General features: G+C 45.4%; 1 protein-coding gene across 11 annotated transcripts in view; it reads right to left on the bottom strand.

Moving 5' to 3' along the window:
• Positions 1-3,978: 3,978 nt before the first annotated feature.
• The window catches only part of TMCC3 (transmembrane and coiled-coil domain family 3), a 288,502-nt gene continuing 272,406 nt past the window's right edge, over positions 3,979-20,074 (bottom strand). For 9 of the 11 annotated variants that reach the window (XM_027543143.1, XM_027543138.1, XM_027543146.1 and 6 more), the window contains 3 exons: positions 13,272-14,188; positions 10,587-10,722; positions 3,979-5,225 (listed from right to left, as the gene is read on the bottom strand). In XM_027543143.1, coding sequence (XP_027398944.1) covers positions 4,923-5,225; positions 10,587-10,722; positions 13,272-14,173 — 1,341 coding nt within the window. In that variant the 5' untranslated portion in view covers positions 14,174-14,188 and the 3' untranslated portion in view covers positions 3,979-4,922. Of the gene's footprint in view, positions 5,226-10,586; positions 10,723-13,271; positions 14,189-15,822; positions 15,909-17,759; positions 18,063-20,074 lie in introns of those variants that run through there. The other 2 variants (XM_027543141.1, XM_027543137.1) reach the window with 2 other exon arrangements.

Below are 20,074 nucleotides of genomic sequence, written 5' to 3'. Positions count from 1 at the left end.
AGGCCCTCCTTGTCTTGCTCACTCCAGCTCGGGATGGCTCTGCCCTGTCCTCAGCATCCCACCACACCTCCGCCCACAACGCTGGGGACAGCCCCTAGATTTCCACCCTTCTCCCTCCCCCCAGGCTCAAGGAATGGGCACGCAGACAACTTTCCCCAGAGTTGAAAGTAGTTGAAAGACTGATGGTCGGGGCGGGAAGGTAGAGAAGACAGGGAGGGATAAGAGAGGATTTTTAGGGCAGTGAAACTATTCTGTATGGTACTATTAATGCAATTAGCGGTGGGTACATGTCATTACACACTGAACCCTAATGTAAACTAGGGACTTCGGGTGATAATGATACATCAATGTAGGTTTGTCAAGTGTCACAAATGTACCCCCCAGTGGGGAATGTTGACAGGAGGGGAGAGTGTGCATGTGTGGGAACAGAGGGGTGTGTGGAAATTGTTATTCCTTCCAATCAAGCTTTTTGTGAACCTAAAACTGCTCTAAAATAGCCTATTTTAAAAAATGATTCTGTACACACAAAGAGATCTGCTATTGAGATGGGCTCTGACAAATGTGGATATTTAAGAAATCCAGCACTTTATTTAACATCAAAGCCAACATCAAGTGTTAATTTAAAAAAAAAATAACAGCCCCTGCTTTGACTCGGGTAGCGATCTACATAAAATTTACAACTCTAGGCTAACAGGAAACTATATGATGTCCCATAAAACAGAAATTCTGCAGCAGGCCTCACAATAAGCATTTCCAGTTTCTGTGCTCAGAGCCACTAACTGCCTAAACACACTAACAGAGAGCTTTGCTGAAACAAACGCAGCAGACATGCTTTAAATAAACCAAAGTTGCAACACATAAATCATTCCTAAAACAATCAAGATATGTTACTTTCAGCTTCTTATAAACAGAGAATTGCATTTACTTTAGAAAATTATAGATCTGCTTTATACCTTCTGGGTTACCACAATGATTAAATGTACCTTTCTTCTCAGCAAAGTTTCTTAACTACTTTTAATATAAATAGGCCAATTTCATTCTTTTTAGTGATCTACCTTTTTAGATTAACTCTTTCCTTAGCATATGTGCTAAACTTCTTATAACACCTCTCTCCAGATAAAGTCCTGAATTTTAAATGTCATTTCATCCTACCCCCCAGTTCCTCAAAATTATGAAAAAAAAAATGCAAAATCAACCGTTTAATCATACATGTTCATATTATTAGCAAGTATATTTAAGTGTTTTCCCGAACCAACACAACTGTATTTGGATTCAATGCAAAAATGTTCCATCTGATGCAAAATAACTTGGTATTTAAAAAACAAAGGAAAAGGACCTAAGAGAAGTAGTTCCTCTATTACTGAACCCACAATTAAACCTGATACACTAGAAGAATGACAAGGCGAGAAACATACATAGTGGGGAAACACGTAAATGAAAACCAGAGTGACAGAGCAGGAGAAAGGCTAACATCACACAAATGCCCACTGATAGACAGGGAGGGATAATAACTGCATTATGGGCTGTGGTGGAGAGGGGAGGAATTCAGATTATCAATAGATCACGGCAACCATATAAGCTAAACAACTAACTGTACATGCTAGAAACTTGGGACTCTACTTTCACTGCCCCAGATCAGCCATGGAATATTTTTATTTCCTGCTTCATTTTTGGTTTTATCTTGGTGGGGAGGGGGGAACTGAATGGGAGGATGTTCTGTTTTGACTCAACCATACTCAAAATATAAGCTGCAATAACCAACTCAAAACCCACAAGAGAGTATTCTTAGGTTCTTCTTTTGTCCTCAGCAGACTATCATTATCCTTGTGATCATGAAAATAATATGCCACCAAAAAATCCAGTGCTAGGACACAATGCCCAGTATCTTCAATCACTTAAGTTCATGGAGGGAGCAGGCACTTCCCCATCCCACAGATGGCTTTCATCTCTAGGTATGTACATGATGCTGACTGCCAGGGAAAGGTGGGGAAAGGGATTCATTAACTTAAATGTAAATTGAATACCCAATTCCAGAATGTCATAGCAAGATCACTATTTTTATTGTATATTTATAACATTTTATTTAATCTCCTTAGGCAGTGAAAAGCAGCAGCAGCGGGAGAGTTTATTCTTTGAGAAGAGAATAATAAACTGCAGAGAGTAAAAGTCTCCTTGGAGGATACCATCTTATTAAAAAGCTTCATGAACTTTCGACAAGACTTGAAAATAAATACACTGTGAGGTTGAGCACATCCAAGTGAAAATAAGGTTTTTGAAATCTAATGAGAATCACTGGAAATAAGAATTCTTAAAAATAAAAATTCACCGTCAGGTGGAGTGACTTAGACCCTACAATATTTCAGAAGAGAGTCAGTTTTGAGCAGTTTCTGTTAACAGCTCCACGTTGCAGGGGGTGAATCATGTTGCTTTCCGTTTATTTCTCCATCTCTCTCACTGGGGAGGAGAGACACTGATCATAGGTCCGGGAAGCATCAAAGCAAAGGCGCCAGGCTGAGCAATGGAGCGGAGTATGGGGGCGTGAGGAGCAGGCTCGAGCCTTCTTGGGTCCTCCCAGAGCTCTTATCTCAAGGGCCAGGGATCGATCTCCTCTCTAAACTACCAGTAGCATCCACACCCACCCCACCCCCTGGCTTGTCCAAAGTGGCCTCAGAAAGGTTCACAGAAATCAAGAGGACCCATCCAGGAGGCAGCTTGATTCAAGGGCATAAGTTACATCCAGCCCTTATCCACATGGAGACTGAGGCCCAAGGACAACCGGGAATGCTGGCCATGAAAACAGAACCAGACTCTTTCTCTGGATCCAGAAACTGTCTCCATCTCCTGGACTGGATGGATAGACCAGGGGAGAGTCTTGCAGTGAAAGGGGACAGAGCCATGAGAGGAGGTAGGACTGTAACTCCCTCTTCCCTGAATGCAAGATACTTGAAGCCAAAGATTTCATGAAACAATGTTTATTGTTGTAAATAACTCAAGTCTGGAATTAGATGGTAGCCACAGTTACATGTGAATGGACTAAAACCACTGAATTGTAAACTTAAAAAAAATAAAAGCAAGCAAATTTTAGTTGTGTAAGTCTCACCCACACTGGACTTGTACCAGATGTTCGACAGTTCCGTTCTCTCAAACCATGGCATTTGTCACATTTTTAAAGGAGATTTTCCTAAGAGCATGTGTGCATGCACAGTCGCTTCAGTTGTGTCTGATACTTTGCAACCCTATGGACTATAGTCCACCAGGCTTCTCTGTCCATGGAATTCTCCAGGAAAGAACACTGGGGTGGGTTGCCATGCCCTCCTCCAGGGGTTCTTCCTGACTCAGGGATCAAACCTGCATCTCCTGCAACTCCTGTACTACAGGCAGATTCTTTTCTGCTGAGCCACCAGGGAAGCCCTATTTGCAAAAATATTGCACTTAAAATTTAAATCCGGGTCATTTGATGTTTTCTGGAAGATAACATATACTAACACTCTTCCTTTTGTCTTCAGATAACAAAACAGGTTGTGGGAGGAGGGGATGAACCAGTTTTCACTAACATCTTCTAGAGCTTCTTTTTTTGTGACAGAGAAACAGATTTAAAAGACAGTATCATCTGGGCTCAAGAGAGTAAATGACATCCCCCAGATTGGCCAAAGATGTTGACTTCTGCATGCTCTCACCTCAGCAGAAATGTGACCGCTCCTTCTACTCCCTTAGAACTTATCCTAAGAGACAGAGGGCAACCTTGGCTCAGACACTGAATCTAATTTATTCTTACAGGTCTTTCAGGGTCTGCCAAAGACCCTCTCAATCTTCACCCAGGCCACCTGCACCCACTTAGATGCCACCCCTTTAAACCACATATTCTACTTTCTTCCCTTTTTCCAGTGTTCCCACTTCAGGGCACTTTAGCTTTAGAAACTATGATCCTGCTGTCCTTTCTTGGAGAGAGAGAAAAAAAAAAAAAAAAACCACTCCAAATGTGAGCAGCCTTTTTTATTTACTGAGTACACTTTGCCAGCCCTCACAGACTGAATAAAATGAATCACAGAAAACGAAACACATCCTGAGAGGGGCTGATCACAGTGAAAATTTGCTGGAACACAAATACAGTGCTTTTCGGACCTCAATTAAAGACACAGTTTGAAGAGGGATTGGGGAGCATCTCCATATGCCTGGAAGGTGGTACGTTCGACAGTCAGTGAAGGTGGAATCAGGACTGTGGCTCCCTGGGTGAAAGAAGGCAAGACCCGTTCATAAATCCTCACGTCTTACCATTTAAAGAGCAATGGGACAGCTAGGTTAGACTTTTGATGGACTAACAGGTGAACCGTAAGATTCCCATGTGACAGTCACACACAGTTGGCCACGGTGGACACTGGGCACACGGGGGACCAACGGCCAGCAGCAGACAGTGGGACAGATTACACGGGATCTACTGTGCTTTCACAGGCCCCACAGGCTCACAGGGTCGCCGTCTGAGCGTCTTCCCCTCCCCAAGTCCTGCCACATCTTCACTGCTTCCAGGACTCGAGGGGAAATGTAACCCTAGCAATGGTGAAGCTCAGTATCGACAGAGACTTAAGAGAGACTGAAAACCTCTCTCCTTCTGGGTCACTGATTACACCGCGTGCTTGACAACCAGAGGCTGACCATGCTGAGCTGCTCAGGTGGGCAGGAAACCAGGACTGATTAAGGCAGTGAGCAAGGTGGGGAGAGCCTGGAAACAGATTCACGGTAACCACGCACAGGGACCCAGCTGGCGAGTGCCACCGAGTGACGAGAACTGTAGTTATTTACAATGCACAGCCCTGGTCCTTGTATTCGTCCGTCGGCACAAATGTTCATTTTAAAGTTTGGTAGTATGCACAGAGTTTTCTTTAAAATAAAAACTTGAAAGGATGTGAGGACAGGAACCGGAGACTTCATCTTGGTATTATTATCCTTTCTATGGCACACAGAATGTGGTCCCAGTTTTTACAAAATATCGCAAAGAGAGTCACAGCGAAAAAGGTGCCGAGGATGTGGAAGCGGCTCTTCATCATGGGCGAGATGAACTTGGCGATGGTGGACACGCACACCAAGATGACGGTCATGAAGGCGAGGACGACATTGATGCACTTGCCCAGCAGGACTTTGGCATTCACCGTGTCCGTCTGCAGGGCTTGCTGCTCCTGCTGGTGGAGCTCCAGCTTAGAGATGCGAGTCTGGCAGGACTCCAGGGCTTCCTGTGGGCGAGAGGGAGAGCGAGGATCAAACGCTGTTGGGGCAACACAGGAGCGGGAGCCAGGACGTGCACAGGGGCAGCTTCACACTGACGCTGATGATAATGGTGGTGATGACAGACAGGTGTCAGACAAGAATCCCAGGGCTCGCCTTATCCTGCTATTCATGGATAGAACGAGCTTGTATCTACAACCGTGAAATACCATGAATAAGGAATTTAAGGGCAGGTATTTTGGTTTTTGGCCGCACTGCACAGTATGTGGGATCTTAGTTCCCCGACCCGGGGAGGCACTGGAGGCACAGGGTCTTAACCACTGGATCACCAGGGAAGTCCCACAGTTAGGTATTTTGACTCTGCCTCTATGTAGACTAAAGTGCATAAAATACTGGCATCTGGTGGAACTCTCAGGGACAAACCAGTGGAGGGGGTGGGGTCCCGTTTGGCAACAGAAGACTATCTTCAGCAGTGAAGGAAGTGGCATCTCCAACTGCTGGTCCTCACGCCACTGCTCAGAGTCTGCGCATCTGTTGCAGAGCAGTGGAGGACAGTGGGAGAGACAGGGCCGTGGACCGTGGGGCTCCCGTGGCTGCTCTCTGAATGCCGCATCCCCAGGGCCCTACCTGAGGCCACACCTTCTCCCTAGGTCTCAGCCCCCCCCAAGCTTTCATTACTTGTACTCCAAGAACATCTCCAGCCCAGGTGTCTCTTCTGAGACGGAGCTGTGTGTCTACATGAGTCCCTGACATTTCCATCACTGCTGCCGTTTAGTCACTAAGTCGTGTCTGACTCTTTTGTGACCCCATAGGCTGTAGCCCACCAGGCTCCTCTGTCCATGGCATTTCCTAGGCAAGAATATTGGAGTGGGGTGCGATTTCCTTTTCCAGGGGATCTTCCCAACGCAGGGACTGATCCCACGTCTCTTGCATCTCCTGCACTGGCAGGCAGGTTCCTCACCACTGAGCCACCAGGGAGGCCCTGACATCTCCGTCAGAGCTTCTCAGAAGCACCTCAGATGCAATGTGGCCAGTTCTGTATACACGTCCTCACCATCCTCACTCCTGCCATCAACCCCGTTTCCCTTCCAGTTCCTTTTCTCAGAAAACAGCTCTTGGTGAGCCAAATTCTCATATGAGAAGCATGAGGGGCATTCCTTGATGCCCTTCTCATGACCCAGCCCCACCCACACAATGTCTGGCATTTATCTTAACTGGTCCGTTCGTCTCCCCTCCCACAGTAACCCCCCACCTAAACCACCAGGGTCTCTGCCTGCAATAACTTTACACTTGTTTCTCTGCACATCCTCTCCATCCCCAACCACATGAATCCACTTCCCACACAGCAGCCCAGGTGACCTCTGAAAGATGTGTATCTGGTATGGCTCTTTCTCGTAGAACCTTTTAAATCTTTAACGTGGCCCAGGCCCAGCCACTCTCTCCTGCCAAGCTTACCAGATAAGCCCACTTCCTCCCCGCTTTCACTGTGTTCTAGCCATCCTGGCTTTATAAAGTGCTGAGAAGGACCATGTTCAGGGCCTTTGCACACGCGCTGTGCTGTGCCTAAAAGGTCTGCCTCCCCACACACCACCCCGCTCCATCTTTCAGGTCCCATGTTGATGGTCACATCCTGAGGGAAGCATTCCTGGACCCACCAGACTGTCAAGCCCTTCTCCGGGCCTCGTGCCTAACCAGGGGACCATGCCTGCACTGTGCCCTGAATACCTCCAGCAGGAGGCGCAGGCTGGCTGCACGCTCCGGAGACTGAATGCCAGTAAGGGGACCCGAGGCTTGAAAAAGGGAAGAAACATACACCTCCCAGGAGAAAAAGACCTAAGAGGCAGTACAATGACCTAGTTTGGTTCACCAGCCTATTTTCTAACTTATTTCCCAATATATGTTTGCTCAATTAAAATCCAGTCATGTTTTCAGATTTTAAACAAGCATAATGGTGCCAACATTGATTTACTTTCCTTTTTGTGACCATACTCTATGGGCCAAGGGTTCCCTGTTACTATAGTAACTCTCATTATACAGGCTACCGACAAAGCAGGTAAAACTTCTTCAGATCCTCACGATCCAAACAATGCTGACTTCCATAGCAACAGGCAAAGGGCCCCCCAGACCATGTATTCTTTTAAAATGCTTAGGTCCACAGATAGCATCCTCTGTTTTAGGCATGGCATGGAACTAGTGATGGAACGGGACAAAAGATCACCATTTTAGGGAAATGCATTCACCTGTGACTGGGGAGATGATTTACATATACAGAATAGATTGATTCTAGACACTGCCTTAGAACTTCGGTCAAATTTTTAGCCAAAAGAGAAAGTCAAGAAAATTAAGCAGTCAACTGTGAGGAATTTTGGTCACAGCACCCGCTAAGAAATTAAATAGTGGGCCAAAGTAAGTACTGCATTTATTGGGGATAAGGACAAAGGACAGGATTATCTTTAAACTTTTCATTGCAAATTCAGGGTTAAAAAAACTCATTTGCTCTTTAAAACAACAACAAAAGCTTTGTATCCTAACAGGCAACAGTTACCCTCATCTATGCTACTCCATCACCTTGTATAACCCTGCCTATAAGCACGAAAGAAACAAGAAAGAGGAAGCTGAGCAGGCCCAGTCACCAAAGCCCCAAGAAATAGAGCTACTCATACATACTAAATATGAAACTGACCAGCATCTGTTTTTTGGCCGCTAATGTGTCAGGTAAAGGTTTCAGTATTTTATCTATCTTATCCCATTTAATCCTTCTGACAGATGTTTGAGGTAGAGCTTGTTAACATTTCCATTTTACAGATGAGGAAGCTGAGGCATAGCACTGACTTGTGCGGGGTCACACAGTAAGAGACAGGGGCAAGATTCTAACAGCAAAGGCCCTCCAGTCACTCACACGGACACCCCTTTGCACTTCTGAGCTACAGGTAAAACTAGAAAACGGTAAAATGAAATCTGAATTTTTAAGCTCTCTCTGAAGTTCACCTCCCCCCTTATCTTACCCCTTTCATCTCTAAAGTATATTTCTTTTAAAAAAGAGTAACAATATAAACCCAAACAATCCCGTAAATAAGCAAACCATATATAATATTTAGATATAAGCCAGTGGAATCCCAGATGTATGCTAAACAGCATGCTCTAATAAAACAGACTGTGCTGTTTGCCTGGCAACACGTCACATTTAGACGGGTTCACATCTTTTACACCAGTCAGCAGTAAAGCTCAGTCTCCTAGCCCAGAGCGGAAATTCGCTTGGTGTCTTCTGCACCAAGGTCCTCAGGGGCAAATAAGTCTGATGCTTTCTTTGGCTCCCAGCATTGTCCAAGCAGACAACTGGCAGCAGCACTGGCTCAGCCCTTGACAGGAAGGAACAAAACATGGACAGCTGAAACTGGCTCACACACTGTGGGAGAAATCTGCGTTTCAGCCCCTTGTAAAGTGGGGTTGGAGAAAATAACCACGCCTACAAAGAACATTTGTAAAACTGAAGCTGTGCGTGACCTGGATAGTACTCTTTGTTTTCTTTTCTTAAAGAAGGGAATCTATGGGAATGTAAATCACTGCCGCCACCATGGAAAACAGTACAGAGGTTCCTCAAAAAATTACAGATAGAACTACCATACGATCCACAAGTCCCACTTCTGTGTACACACCAAGGACATGACATTACCATCTAGAAGAGAAATTCACACCCTCACATTTATTATAGTGTTACTGACAATAGCCAATCCGTGGAAACAACTCAAGTGTCCACTGATGGATCACTAAAGAAAATGTGGTACACGTACACACACAGGCGTACTATGCAGCCATGAGAAAGAAGAGAGCAATGCCCTTTGCAACACGGATGGGCCTAAAGGGTATTAACGCTAAGTGAAATGAGTCAGACAGACAACCAACACTGTAGAATCTAACAGGGGAAGGGAGGCGAAATGGGTGAAGAGGGTCAAAAGCACAAACTTTCACTTATAAGATGAATAAACCCTGGGGAATGCAATGTACAGCTTGGTCACTCTAGTTGACAACGTTGTATTGTATATTTGAAAGTTGCTCAGAGTAGACCTTACAAGTTCTCATCATAAGAGAACAAATTTGTAACTATGTGAGGTGATGAATGTTAATTTACTGTAGTGATATTTTTGCAATATGTACACATATGAAATCATTATATTGTATACTTTCATACAGTTGTATGAAAATTATATATGAATAAAAACTGGGGCGAAAGAGACCTTCTGGAACCCCAAAAAGGAGCTCAAGAAGCCTACGGCTGCTTCAATACAGCATTGTTGTTCACTTGCTCAGCTGTGTCTGACTCTTTTGCGATCCTATGGACTGTAGCCCATCAGGATCCTCTGTCCATGGGATTTCCCAGGCAAGAATACTGGAGTGGGTTGCCATTTCTTCCTTTAGGGCATCTTCCTGAGCCAGGGATCGAACCCAGGTCTCCTGCGTTGCAGGTGGATTCTTTACCATCTGAGCCACCAGGGAAGCACCATGACAGCATTAGTATCACATTATCACTAGAACACGCCTTTGTTTATACTGATCCATTTTCCTCCATCCACTGGGATCCCATCCACCCCTTCGAAACCCACCTTCTCCAGGACTTTGATTCAGATTCATTACTCAAGGACTACTTGTAAGACCTTGAACAAGTTCTCTGTGCCTTGGTCTCTACATCTGAGAAATGGGAAGAGTAATAGGAGCTATCCCAAACAGAAACAAATGGGCGTACAGACACCTCAAGTGCTTTGACAGTGCCTGGCACAGTATGTGCTCAAGTGCTTGAAATTCCCACAAATATGAAAGCTATTATTTTACAGATAAGCAAAGAAACTTAAAGCTTGCTCAGGACCAGGTAGCTGGTAAACAGCTGGGACTGAAATCCAGGGTCTAATCACTTTGTGGCCCCCTGCCCCACAAGTCCATAGCTTGCTAGGCACCACACGCCTGAATTTCTGAGGCTTTCAGAGCCTATAATCATGTAACTTGGCCCTCGTTCATGTTGTCTTGAGGCCCCTGGCAGCTGTGTTCCTCTTGATTTCTCACCTAAGCAAGCATGTTGAAGGCAAGGTTCGTCTCATATTTTAAAATTTGTAAAAATGTGGTGATGGTGGGGAGAGCAGAGTATAGGCGCTAGGCTTGGTGTAGGTAAAAAATAATTGTTAACTACTTTAGGCAGAAAGCAAACAGACTATAGCTTAAAGTCTGTAACAGGAGCTACTGGGGTCAACAGGGTAAAGATTAAATGTCTGCTCCTGATGCCAGAAATTCTTCCAGGCTTGCGTGTAATGTATCGGTTTGTTAAATGAATGAACGGCGGGGAAGAGCTCACGTGAGCTCTGGTGGGAGGGGGGAGGCACCTGGATGTCCCGTGAGCGCTCATAGGCCTGGTAGGCCACCTTCTCCTCGATGCTGGCTAGCTCCTGCTTCAGGTTGGCCGTCTCGTGCTGATGCAGGTCCGTGAGGTCGTGGAGCTGGTCCTCCAGTCGCTCGCACCTTTGTAAAGAGATGAATCGATTCTGAGCGCGACGTTTCAAAAGCGTACGACAGCACTTAGAAAATGACATCCTTTGTGCCTGCCGTCGCCACCGCCCTGTGGCTTGTGCTCATCCACGCAGACTGAGCTTCCAAGAGTACGTCTAGTTGTAGGGGACATGCTTTTGGATAACGCTGAACTCTAGCTCCAGAAAGGACTGGTCTCTGCAGTCTTAACTCTGTCCTCACTACTGAGGGTTCATGCAAACCAAAGTGGGCTATTCTGCCCACGCCACACCAGCACCTTGCTGGCTGTGGGGACAACAGGGCAGACTCCAGTGGCTCCTCGTTTGGGCTGGTCAGGAGGCGGGGCTGGCAAGAAGCCTGCTCAAGGCGAGGACCCACTGGCATGCTGGTGCTTCTCCCTCTTCTGAGCCCTCAGTGCCCGGTGGCTCACCGCCATAGCTCTCGTGCACCAGAGAAGCTATAAAGACAGGACTGGTTTCTATGCGGAGCCAAGTCCACTGATTTCCCAGTGTACACGGTGATGGTGAATACAGGTCTCAGTTCTTAAGTGCCAATAAAAAAAAATTCAGCTTGTTACAAATTCAAGATGGGTTAACAGGTGGCAGTTCGAAAAGTTCAAATCTAAAGAAGGACCAAGATTCTTATTCCCAATGCCCAGTCCCCTCAGAGAAGGGGAATTTTGTCTTATATCTGAAAACTTATATAATGTTTATTTTGAAACAGGAAGCACTATTTGGGGAAGATGCATTAAACCTGGATGACTTTTGAGTAATGCCAGTTTTAGACACTCCATATAGGTCACTTGAAAAAATCATTTTAAAAAACACTTTAACACAGATTTAATGATCATTCTCAGGTAGGACCTTGTAGCTGCTCAATGTTGGGTGTTTGTAAGCAAGCCTTTTAAAGACCTCTTAACAGATGAATGAATAAAGAAGGTGTGGCACACACGGACAATAGAATACTACTCAGCCATGAAAAAAGAATGAAATGCTGCCATTCGCAGCAACACGGATGGACCTGGAGGTTATCAGACTCAGAGAGATAAGTCAGACAGAGACAGACAGCACGTGATGTTGCTTATCTGTGGAATCTTTTAAAAAAAGATACAAATTAACTTATTTAAAAAACAGAAGCAGACTCACAGACTTAGAAAGCAAACTGATGATTGCCAAAGGGAAAGCATAGGGGAGGGATAAGTTAGAAGTTTGATACTAACATGGACACACTGCTCTATATAAAATAGGTAATAAGGACCTACTGTACGGCACAGGGAACTCTACCCAATACTCTGTAAAAGCCTAAATGGGGAAAGAAGCTGAAGAAGAACAGATATATGTGTATGTATAACAATCACTTTGCAGTACACCTGAAACTAACACATCGTCATAAATCAGCTACACTCCACTATAAAATAAAGATTAAAAACAAATATCTCCTAAGGTAAGCCATATAGTGAGAGACTAAACCAGGAGGATCACAAACATAACCATATAACAAAATGAGAACCAAAACTGTTTGAATTGATATTTGTGACTTGAAATAAAATTTGGACCCAAACAGAGCTGTATCCCAAACTACCTGAATGGAATTAAAGTCAATATTATTTAGAAAAACTGTGACTCAAAAATTGTTCTTATGTGACAAAGAATCCAGAGTCAAACATGCACACAGAAAGTTTTAAAAAAATTGTTTCATAAAATATAAGAGCTGGAAAAGCCACATCTCTAAACTAACACTCACATAAAATCATATATCAGATATAAAACAACATGTAAACTAAATTTAAAATTTAAATCTTATAATATGTAACAGGCATTCACTGTTTCATCTATATTCTTAGAAGTTAACATTCACTTGACAAAAAAACCTGATGCGGGGATATTTTTACTGGGAAAATGGTGGAAAATCACCTCATATTTGGACATGTACACTTTTTATGCTAGAGGCACCAAAAAGCCAGCCATATACAACACTTGAATTTAAAAATTAGCTTATATAAATCCACAAGATTTGAATTTTTAAGATTCCTTTTGAAAGGTTTTCATTTAGGGTGAAAAGTTTATTAATAAGCAAAATGTAATCTCACAAAAAAATACATGATATAAACACATTTAAAGACATTATAAAAATACATTATATAAAGAGATTTAGGTACCAAATAGAAGTTACCTTGCTGGACTGTGAATTTGTTTTTTTACTTGACAGTTATTATGGGGGGAAACCCAAATACAGACCTTGAAATTAGTATACTGAGATCTTGTGACAACTGTCTACTGAATCAGGAGCTCAATATGCATGTGAGTCATTGACTATATGGTGATATTTTAACAGACCCACATGCATGATGTCTTTCTCTAAGCTGTCAGGCTTCAAGTAGCAAATTACAATATTTAGAATTGCAAAGTATGGAAGGGACTCTCGGTTCCTAAATGCCTTTTGACCCACAATCACATTAAAAAAAAAAAAAAATTCGCATATCACTTTCAAACAATCTCTCCAATCTTAGAAACTCAAGCTCCTAAGAGCAGAGCCTGAAATACCTGTATCTCTCCTCTTGCAGTGTCTGAGAGATGAAGCCGTACTCCCTCTTGAACTGCACCTTGAGGGCCTCGATGTCCTCAGCCAGCTGCGCCTGGGTGTCCTTGATCTCCCGGAGCTCCTCCAGGATGGCGGTGAGTTTGCCCTGGCTGTCCAGTGCGCCCGAGCCCCCAGCCGCAAACGACTGGTTCCCATTGCTGTCGGCGGAGCCGGACGTGCCGCTCGAGCACTCGTCGTCGCTGCCGTATTTGGGCTTGTTCACGATGGTGGCGCTGCCCCCGTAGACCCTGGCGCTGGCCTCGGGCCGGAACTCCTCCAAGGAGTTCTTCAGGTGGGCAATGTTGTCAGCGCTGCCAAACTTATTCCGGATCAAGTTGGCGAACTCTCTGGACTTGTTGAAGACAAACACGGGCGGGGTGAGGGACACCCCCGGCATGCCCGACTTGCTGCTCTCCAGGCTGTGGGGGGCAGTGCGGGACTTGGCCTGGGCATCCTTCAGAGAGGGCGGGATGTCCTTCAGCTGGTCCTTGGCAGTGTCCTTGGCGCTCCGGAGGGCCCCGTTCTGCTCGAGCTCCCGGAGCTTCCGGTGGTACTGATCTAACTTCTTCTGCAGCTGGGCGATGGAGTGAGCCGACTTCTGGTTCTTCTTCTCGAACACCTGCTTGATGCGGCCAGCCTGCTGCTTGTCCGCGCTGTTGACCAGCTTCAGATACTCTGCCACGTTCCCATCACGGGACGTTTGCTCGATTTTTATCTGCTCTGTGACCTTGAGGATTTTCTGTCTCAGGCTGTCCGCATTGAGTTTGACCTTGTGGAAGTCCAGGATGCCATCTGGTACATCGAAGTTGAGGTTGGTGTCCGACCCGCCTCTGCGGATGTTCAGGGGCAGGCTTAGGGTATTCATGTCATGGCGTTCTACCTGGAGGAGACAACAGGTAGGGGGACGGGAAGCACTATTAGACTGGAAGTCCAAGAGAGGGTCACTGTGACCGACCCTGTACACACACAACAGACATACTTTATGCCCCAGATTTTCAAACTGCAAGTATTCACCGGATAAAAACTCCCTACTATCCTCTCAAGTTGAATGAAGGACAACCCAACTCCTTCCTGCACTCATGTACAGGGATGATGAGATTCCACTCTACCAGGTTATCCAATGTTCTGTCTGATTAGATGGTAAGCATTTGTTGCCAGTATAGAAAATCCATCACACGATGATGTTATCAGTCCTCATGGTTTTCCAAAGTGCCCAGGTAAGTGGAATGCCTGCCATGCCCCATTCACAAAGAACTTCACCATTGTGGGAAATGCGCTCAATTCAGAACTCAATCATTTAACAGAAGGGCAGAAAAATAAAAATAAAAAATAAAGCAAAGTTCCAGTAGGTAGATTTGTCCACACAAGAATCGTTTTCTTAATGGAAACATTAACAGATGTGATAGAATAATATGGTACAGGATTAATTGAGTAATACAACAGCAATATTTAGATGTGGAAACAAATAACCCAAACGACAACCAAAGTGATTATAAACAACAACAGTGACAATACTAAGACCATGAGAAACAGCTTTCTCACTCCAGGGCCACCAGGAGAAAAGAACTGCATCATTGAGCACCCTGGCCAAGGGAGGTGACTAGATTCTGCTCTAAAAGGGACAGGCAAATGGGATCCGCATGGCAGGCACTGATGATCACAGGGTTGGTCTTGTCTGGGCCTCACCATCACACTAGGCAAAGAACATGTTATATCCATATAACATGTAGAAACAGAGACTTAAAGAGCCAGGATTTGAATCCAACTCATCCTACCTCTGGTCCTCTTTACATTCTTGTCCCCAGAGGACTAAACACAGGTCTTTATAGCATCTGAACACAACCTCTGAACAAAAATTCTTAGGTTCTAAACTGAAGTATTGGAGAAGGCAATGGCACCCTACTCCAGTACTCTTGCCTGGAAAATCCCATGGACGGAGGAGCCTGGTGGGCTGAAGTCCAAGGGGTCACGAAGAGTCGGACACTTAGTGAGCGACTTCCCTTTCACTTTTCACTTTCATGCATTGGAGAAGAAACTGGCAACCCACTCCAGTGTTCTTGCCTAGAGAATCCCAGGGACGGCGGAGCCTAGTGGGCTGCCGTCTATGGGGTCACACAGAGTCGGACACGACTGAAGTGACTTAGCAGCAGCAGCAGCAGCAAACTGAAGTATCTTATTTGTAAAGCTGACAATCTTTTGATTAGAAGAATGACTTGGGAGTCTTGGGAGATGGAATGGGAGACAAGACAATGCTCACTTCAAGTTAGCTTTTTTTAACGGGAGAAGAAGCTGATACAGCCAAAAACTGCTATGACAATAACAGACCTCATACTGACAAGTGACCCAGGCTCAAATGTGGACCATTTCCAACACTTAGCATCAACGCTTTGCCATATGCAAAACCCTACCCAGTGCTTTTTCCATGGAGGGAGTCCAGTAGCCCAGGGGGACACAATCCCAGGTCAGTGGGTCAGTGGGCCTCCTTCACAGCTTAAAAAAAGTTTCTTAACTTACTTCTTGGCCCCCCTCTCTCCACACACGACTTGGCTGTAAGAGATCCTGGTTGCTTTCTTTGGCAGATGAGCATCACATAGGAAAGGCTGGAAGGAATTAAATGCCAGATCACTATTAAGACTGTAAAAAAGGATAAAGGAATTGTGACTTCACCTGGTCAAGGGGGAAGGATGGGTGTAGGAACTAAAGAAGGTACATAATGATCGCCTTCAAGTCCTGAAGAGATGACCACAGGAAGTTCAAGGAAGCCAAGCACCTACGGCTCACCCCATGGATCCAAACAGGAATAGGCTCAAAATACAGAAACAAAGGAGGCACTAAGCTGAGGAAATGTTTACTTTGGGCCGACAGAGTTAATAACAGTATAACTGTGAGGTCAGGAATTCAGTTTCACTTAAGATAGCCCATCTGATCATGCTGCTCTACTTCAGAGAAAATCTCTCTGGCTCTCTCATGCCTCTCAATTTATTTAATACAACCTGGCCCCTGTTAAGGGCCCAGCTTAGCTGTCAGGCCTCCAACATGCACCTGATGAATGCCAACCATCTTACGTGAACCATGTAAGTTCCTAGAATGTGTATGCATTTTCTATGGACTTCCTCATATGCACCGTATTTTCAATGGCAGCTACATACCCACTTCTGTTTATCAAAATTCAGTATATTCTTTATAATCCATTTCAAATGCCACTTTTTTCCTCTGAAGCTTTTCCCAGTCCTTCCTGCGATCGTCCATAGTGCTCTTGCTTCACTTTACTCCGCCTCTGAGCACTCACCCACTCCTCCAGGGGAAAGGTGGTGTCGCAACTGCCCCCAGCTCTAGAGTGAGCTCTGGCCCTACTTCACAAGAGGCTGTCAGTTACATATTTGCTGAACTAAAGTGACCTCATTCTTTATTCCCGAAGAATCTGCACTGAAGTCATTTAAGACAGGGGTCCCCAACCTCCAGGATCTAATGCCTGATGATTTGAGGTAGAGCTGATATAATAATAATAATAATACAATTCAAGTGCACAATACATGTAATAAATGTAGTGGGTCTGAATCATCCTGAAACCATCCCCCCCGCCCAACCCCAGGCCTGGAAAATGTCCTCCTCCATAAAACCGGTCCCTGGTGCCAAAAAGGATGGGGTCCCCTGATTTAAGATATATTTGAAGGGACTTCCCTGGTGGTACAGTGGCTAAGAACCCACTTTGCAATGCAAGGGACTGACCAGGTTCAATCCCTGGTCAGGGAACTAAGAGCCCACATACCATGGGGTAACCAAGCCCCTGTGCCACGACCACTGAGCTTGTGTACCCCAACAGACACCCAGTGCAGCCAATAAATAAGTAAACAAAACTATAAGATACATTTGAAGAGAATTTAAAAAATGGCCTTAGAAGTTCTGTCCAGATGGACCGACAATTTCAGGTAAAGATGTTTTCTTAATACCGAGGTAGTAATTTCTACATCATTTCAACCTGATTTCAACTGATCAGATTTTTCTAAGTATCAACGTGCAACATGAAGCACAAATAAAAACAAGGACTTCTAAACTTTAAGCTTAATTTACACACAGAAAAGAGAGTATTTGAAAAGAATAAAACTCGAATTTTCACAAACTCTAAACCTAGTGTAACCAGGACTCAGTTAAAAAAAAAAAAACAAAGAACACACAAGCTCCCCTGCGCCCCCGTCAGTCACAACAACATCATCCCCACCTCCAGAGGTAACCAGGGGCCTCGCTTCTAACAGCACACATTCGTTCTGGCTAATATATCACGTAGTCCGCTTGTCTTTTTTGCTCCACATCGTGGGAGTCATAAGGAGGAAGGCTCCTGTCACTCAGATAAAAGCAGATTAAGTTTTTTTTAAAGAAAAAAAAACCCTGCTTACAGTCCCTGTTAAAAAGTCCACCACACCTTGGAGGGTACCGGGGCTCTTAATCCTTACCTTACCAAACAAGCAAGAAGTCATCACCTGTTCCTCTTCCTTTAATTCTCAGCCCCACAGCAGCTGCCTATCCCGCCCTGGTGTCTCAGGGCACTGGCCCGGTTCCCTCACAAATGCTGGCCCCGGCCGGCGGCGTACACAGGAATGTTTGTGCTCAGACAGCTGGCTGACTTCTCGCTCACTTCAGTTACAACGCCTGGCGCGTCCTCGAGAGTCCAGGTGGAGGACAGCAACCGTGTCTAAAGCTCAATCAATGACTCCTTCTGCTGGGTCGCAAATCTTAGAAACTTCCGATGAGGGTGGAGAGCTGAAACTTGTGTTGGGCTGCAGGCCTCAGCCTTTTATAGCCCAGGCTCTGCGAGATAATTAAGAGTCAGCAAACCCATACAATCCCTGACCTCAAGCTGGGGCTGCAGGTACCGGCTGGAAGAAAGCTGAGTGAGTCCTCCAGCCACCATATCAGACTTGGCACTGAGGTCATGGTACAAACGCAGCTGTTTCGGGGCTGGGGCCCAGGGAGGAGGATTAAGGTCCACAGCTCGCCCAGAGCCAATGAGCTTGGGGACCAGGTGGGTCAGGGCACATGCACTCCAATGCTGGCACTGCATTCACTAGCTGTGTGTTCTCGGCTATACCTAATTACCTGTGTGGTCTTTGATTTCCTAATCTACAGAATGAGGAGACAGAACCAGACAACTCAGAGATAACACTGCAAAACTCCCTGACGCGTATTCCAAGCTATCTTGACTGTGAGAGGGCAACACGGGACCCTGGACTTGAAAGACAGACTGCTTTGGTTTCCATCTTGGCACCGTTCTTGCGAGCTGTGTGGCCCTGGAAAAATGACTTAGCCTCTCTGTGCTTTAGCTTCCTCTTCTGTAAAATGGAGATAGTGATTCTTTGAAGAGTTGTGAGGAATAAATTAGCTAATTCGTATCAAGCACTTAAAAGACTTCCCGGCACAGAAATTAACCATTTTGGTTTCAATAAGATATACTCTTGTTTATCATCCCTATGTTATTTACAAATGTACCTATGTAAAAACTAAAAGAAAAACAAGCTGCAAAGTGCTAACAGTGGTTATCTCTGTCCTGTGGGGTTATGAGGAGTCATTCTTTTTAAGATGCTTTTGTATTTTCCAATCTTTAAAAAATAAGGAACCCGAATTACCGTTTTGGTAGAAAAGATGCTGGTTTTAAAAATGACTGCTAAGCTTCAGTTCTCTTGGAATGATTTGTCTATTATTACCTTACATGAAAGCAGACCGCCAGCATTCTAGTGAAAAGCCATTCCTCATAATGTTTTCCTTCCAGCAGCAGTAACATTTCCACTGTCTTCTCAGTGTTCTGGAACAAAGGCTAACGAAAAGCCTTAAGCCCTGGACACACGTCAAAACCTGACACTGAATCATCTCTGCTCCAACCCAAGCCTCCAGCACAATTACCCCTGGGAGCTCACCTTCCTCACTGGGATGCCAGGCACATCTCAGTCATTACCAGTGTTGCTCAAACACATTGTTCAGGCTTCAAAAGAGGGCTGTCCCCCAGGACATCTCATGTGTACCCACTAAAGCTCAGAGAGACGTGAACAAAAAGAGCGGCATAGCCAAGCAGAGGCACATGATCCAAACCAAGAGGACTGGAAGGCAGAGTGTGGGCTCCTGTGGACGCAGACCGGCATGGACTTGAGGCAAGAGGGCCCGAAGCCCTGGGGTCACAGAGGGGCCAAAAGCTGCAGGGGCAGAGAGATCAGAGCCAGGGCAACAGATAACAACCTGCACCTTAGTCCTGAGGCCAAATACAATGAACCTCTGCTCACAGAAAAGCTGCCTGAGCTTGGCCACATAAGGAAAGGCCAGGTCCTGCAAACTGGAGGCCACTGCCCAGGCCTGGCATGTTTCAGAGCACACACAAGGGTGATTTTACAGACACACCCACAAGGGAGCTGCAGGTTCAGGATCCAAAGGTTTTCAGGGTTTCCGTGGCCCAGGTGTCCAAGCCAACACAGCTGAAATTTTGTACTATTACTCATTTTAGCCAAAATCTAACTTTCGGTGTAGCATCAGGGCTGTTCCTCTGGTGTGCTAGTCAGAATGTGCTAGGCTTTGCTGGCGTAACAACCAACATCCAAATTCTAGGGGCTTAAGAAAAAGGGAAAGGTTTATCTCTCATTCATGCTAACAAGCCTGCTGTGAGTCGGCTGAGGGACCCAGGCTGTGGCGGAGCCCCTGCATCAGGAGTGCTGCTGGTGGCCAGGGCAGGGTACTCGGTGATTGTCCACTGGCTCCTAAAGCCTTCCCCAGAAGTCTCCTGGGC

The sequence above is a fragment of the Bos indicus x Bos taurus genome, chromosome 5 (assembly GCF_003369695.1).
Source record: "Bos indicus x Bos taurus breed Angus x Brahman F1 hybrid chromosome 5, Bos_hybrid_MaternalHap_v2.0, whole genome shotgun sequence".
Taxonomy (NCBI): domain Eukaryota; kingdom Metazoa; phylum Chordata; class Mammalia; order Artiodactyla; family Bovidae; genus Bos; species Bos indicus x Bos taurus.
This window is presented reverse-complemented; position numbering and strand designations above follow the sequence as displayed.